Source organism: Nerophis lumbriciformis, linkage group LG10 (assembly GCF_033978685.3).
Source record: "Nerophis lumbriciformis linkage group LG10, RoL_Nlum_v2.1, whole genome shotgun sequence".
NCBI classification, from domain to species: Eukaryota; Metazoa; Chordata; class Actinopteri; order Syngnathiformes; family Syngnathidae; genus Nerophis; species Nerophis lumbriciformis.
The window spans coordinates 28358192-28361357 of record NC_084557.2 but is presented as its reverse complement, the minus strand read 5'-3'; the positions used below and the strand labels follow the sequence as shown (position 1 = coordinate 28361357).

Below are 3166 nucleotides of genomic sequence, written 5' to 3'. Positions count from 1 at the left end.
ATCCTTAGCTCCACCAACGACTGAATAAAAACAAAAAATAAATACATATAAAACAAAACAATGTAAAATAAATATGATTAAAAAATATTTTAAAGGGTAAAACCAATTAAAACAGTGAATAGAAATCAACATTTTAAAAACACAGAGGACAACAGAGGACCACACAACTGACGTAGTGTTAAAAGCCAAATAATAAAAGTGGGTCTTAAGACGAGACTTAAAACAGTCCACTGTGGGAGCAGTTTGAACATGGAGGGGCAGAGTGTTCCAGAGCTTAGGGCCGACCACAGAGAAGGCCCTGTCTCTCCTGGTTTTAAGTCTGGTCTTGGGCACCACGAGCTGGAGCTGGCTCTCGGACCTCAGAGCGAGCGCAGGATTGTAAATTTGGATGAGGTCCGAGATATATTGAGGTGCCAGTCCATGTAAAGCTTTAAAAACAAACAGCAAGGTTTTAAAATCAATTCTAAGATGAACAGGGAGGCAATGCAAACTCTGAAGAATTGGGGTTATATATGCTGGCGTCTCCTGGCCCCTGTTAAAAGTGCTGCCGTCGCGTTCTGGACTAACTTCAACCGGGAGAGAGCTTTTTGGCTAATGCCAGCATAAAGTGCATTGCAGTCGTCCAGGCGACTTGATATAAAAGCATGCACGACTTGTTCAAAAAGGTTAAAAGACGAAGATGATAAAAACATCTTAATTTTTAGAGTAAGCACTGTTACATATGTGAACCAAATTCCGCTTTAAATTGATATCCAGAAAAAAAAAAGAAAACATTTAAACGAATTCTATTCTGCGCGTTGCAGTTCCTGGGTCAGTTTACAAATTGGGGATACTTCACACTTTTTTGCGCGTTGGCAGGTGGGCTGACCCGGCCACTGCTCTCGGATCAGCTGGCAGCAGCCTGCAGACTTCAGACGTCAGTCAGTGTTGTGTAGAGTCAGGAGAGTTGACAGCGGTTTAATGAACGAGCACACAGCGTGACTGACTGACGTGAACGAGGAAAAGTCTAGAAATGGACGCCATGAGTGGAAGACGACGAAGCTAATTGGATAATAAAGCATTGTCTCGAACGTATGAACCTACAGTGCCATTTTCTACCTTTTGCTGCCATTTCTACATCGTGGACAACATTTTACATGATGAAGTTTAAGCCCAACCAGACCAGGACGTATGACGGCGAAGGCTTCAAAAGACGAGCGGCGTGTTTGTGTTTTAAAAATGAGACCGAAGATGAAGTAAGTCGTGTGTGTGTGTGTGTGTGTGTGTGTGTGTGTGTGTGTGTGTGTGTGTGTGTGTGTGTGTGTGTGTGTGTGTGTGTGTGTGTGTGTGTGTGTGTGTGTGTGTGTGTGTGTGTGTGTGTGTGTGTGTGTGTGTGTGTGTGTGAATAGCTTTTGATTTTGGGTCATGTAAAATCTCTTTCAACCGTTAGCAAAGCAATACTAGCCGTTAGCAAATCGTGACTGACATATGTCAATATAGTGACCAGGTTTTTATAGTCTTGCATAGGCAGACTTTTTAGTGTACTGTATGATTTTAATACGTGTTAGTCAGTTGTTTGATGGTATTGTAACAAACAGTTCAGGGGACACTCGGCTACAGTATAATTAGATATGTCTAATAATATCGGCCTGCCGATATTACCGGCCGATAAATGCGTTAAAATGTGATCAGAAATGATCGGTATCGGTTTTTTATTATCGGTATCGTGTTTTTATTTTTTTTATTAAATCAACATAAAAAACACAAGATACACTTGCAATTAGTGCACCAACACAAAAAACCTCCCTCCCCCATTTACACTCATTCACACAAAAGGGTTGTTTCTTTCTGTTATTAATATTCTGGTTCCTACATTATATATCAATACAGTCTGCAGGGATACAGTCCGTAAGCACACATGATTGTGCGTGCTGCTGGTCCACTAACAGTACTAACATTCAACAGTTAATTTTACTAATTTTCATTAATTACTCGTTTCTATGTAACTGTTTTTATATTGTTTTACTTTCTTTTTTATTCAAGAAAATGTTTTTAATTTATTTATCTTATTTTATTAATTTTTTTTAAAAGTACCTTATCTTCACCATACCTGGTTTTATCCAAATTAGGCATAATAATGTGTTAATTCCACGACTGCATATATCGGTTGATATCGGTATCGGTAATCAAAGAGTTGGACAATATCGGAATATCGGATATGGGCAAAAAGCCATTATCGGACATCCCTAAGTATAATGATAATAAACTTAAGTCACTTTGGACATACTACAAATAGTGATACTAAAAATGGTGTATTGCTTGCAACAAGCCAAACAAAGTTTCATTAAGGAACATCCACATGTTTACACTTGCACAATATTGAACTTGTCCCGAAAACGAGTTGGAGATCTCGGTGTAAAAAGCAAATGCATAAATAGAAAACATAATAATACAAGCAGGAAGTATAAAGAAACAGACCATGTAGCTTGTGCATTCACAGGTGTGCGAATTGTGACACTAAGTGTGTCCTTTTATAAAGTAGACAAAATCCCTATTTCAAAGAGTTCTTAGACATTCGTGAATGTATACATGGCGTTTGGTGTGACGTCATCATCACATTTGCACGACTGGTCAGTGGCCATGGGGAGTATGAAGGGCTTCAATGTTGGGGGGACCCACGCTTGCACAAACATACACACACACACACACACAAACGCACGCACACACTCTTGTATTTGTTACCTTCTTGAGACCTCCGAAAAATGCCTACCTCTTTAGGACCACCCTTACTAGATATATACATATTAGTATTTACAACATTAATAATATATGCATACTATGCAAATATAAAAAAGGTAAGCCTTTTAGTTAATTTTTTAATTTTTTTCGATTTTTTTTGTTTGTAGTTGTTTTTTAATCTTCATTATTTACTTCAAGTTATTACAGTATGTGTCTATATACATATTTATTTATTTTTTTAAATTAAGTTTGGCCAGAGGGGGAGCGCTTCAAATTTTTACACACACTTGGTATTATGTATGTTGGCCAGAGGGGGAGGGCTTCACATTTTTACACACACTTGTTATTTCATATGTTGACCAGAGGGGGAGAACTTTTAAAAAACCGACATACAGTCAATTTGAAAAATCCCTGCTTTTTGAGACCACCCTAATTGATAGGTTTCACC

At 38.3% G+C, this 3166-nt stretch overlaps 1 protein-coding gene across 2 annotated transcripts in view; it reads left to right on the top strand.

The window, feature by feature from the left end:
* Nucleotides 1-863: 863 nt before the first annotated feature.
* Nucleotides 864-3166, top strand: part of nudt4a (nudix (nucleoside diphosphate linked moiety X)-type motif 4a) — a 47433-nt gene continuing 45130 nt past the window's right edge. For both annotated transcript variants that reach the window (XM_061969919.1, XM_061969917.1), the window contains exon 1: nucleotides 864-1235. In XM_061969919.1, the coding sequence (XP_061825903.1) occupies nucleotides 1074-1235 (162 nt within the window). In that variant the 5' untranslated portion in view covers nucleotides 864-1073. The remainder of the gene's footprint in view (nucleotides 1236-3166) is intronic.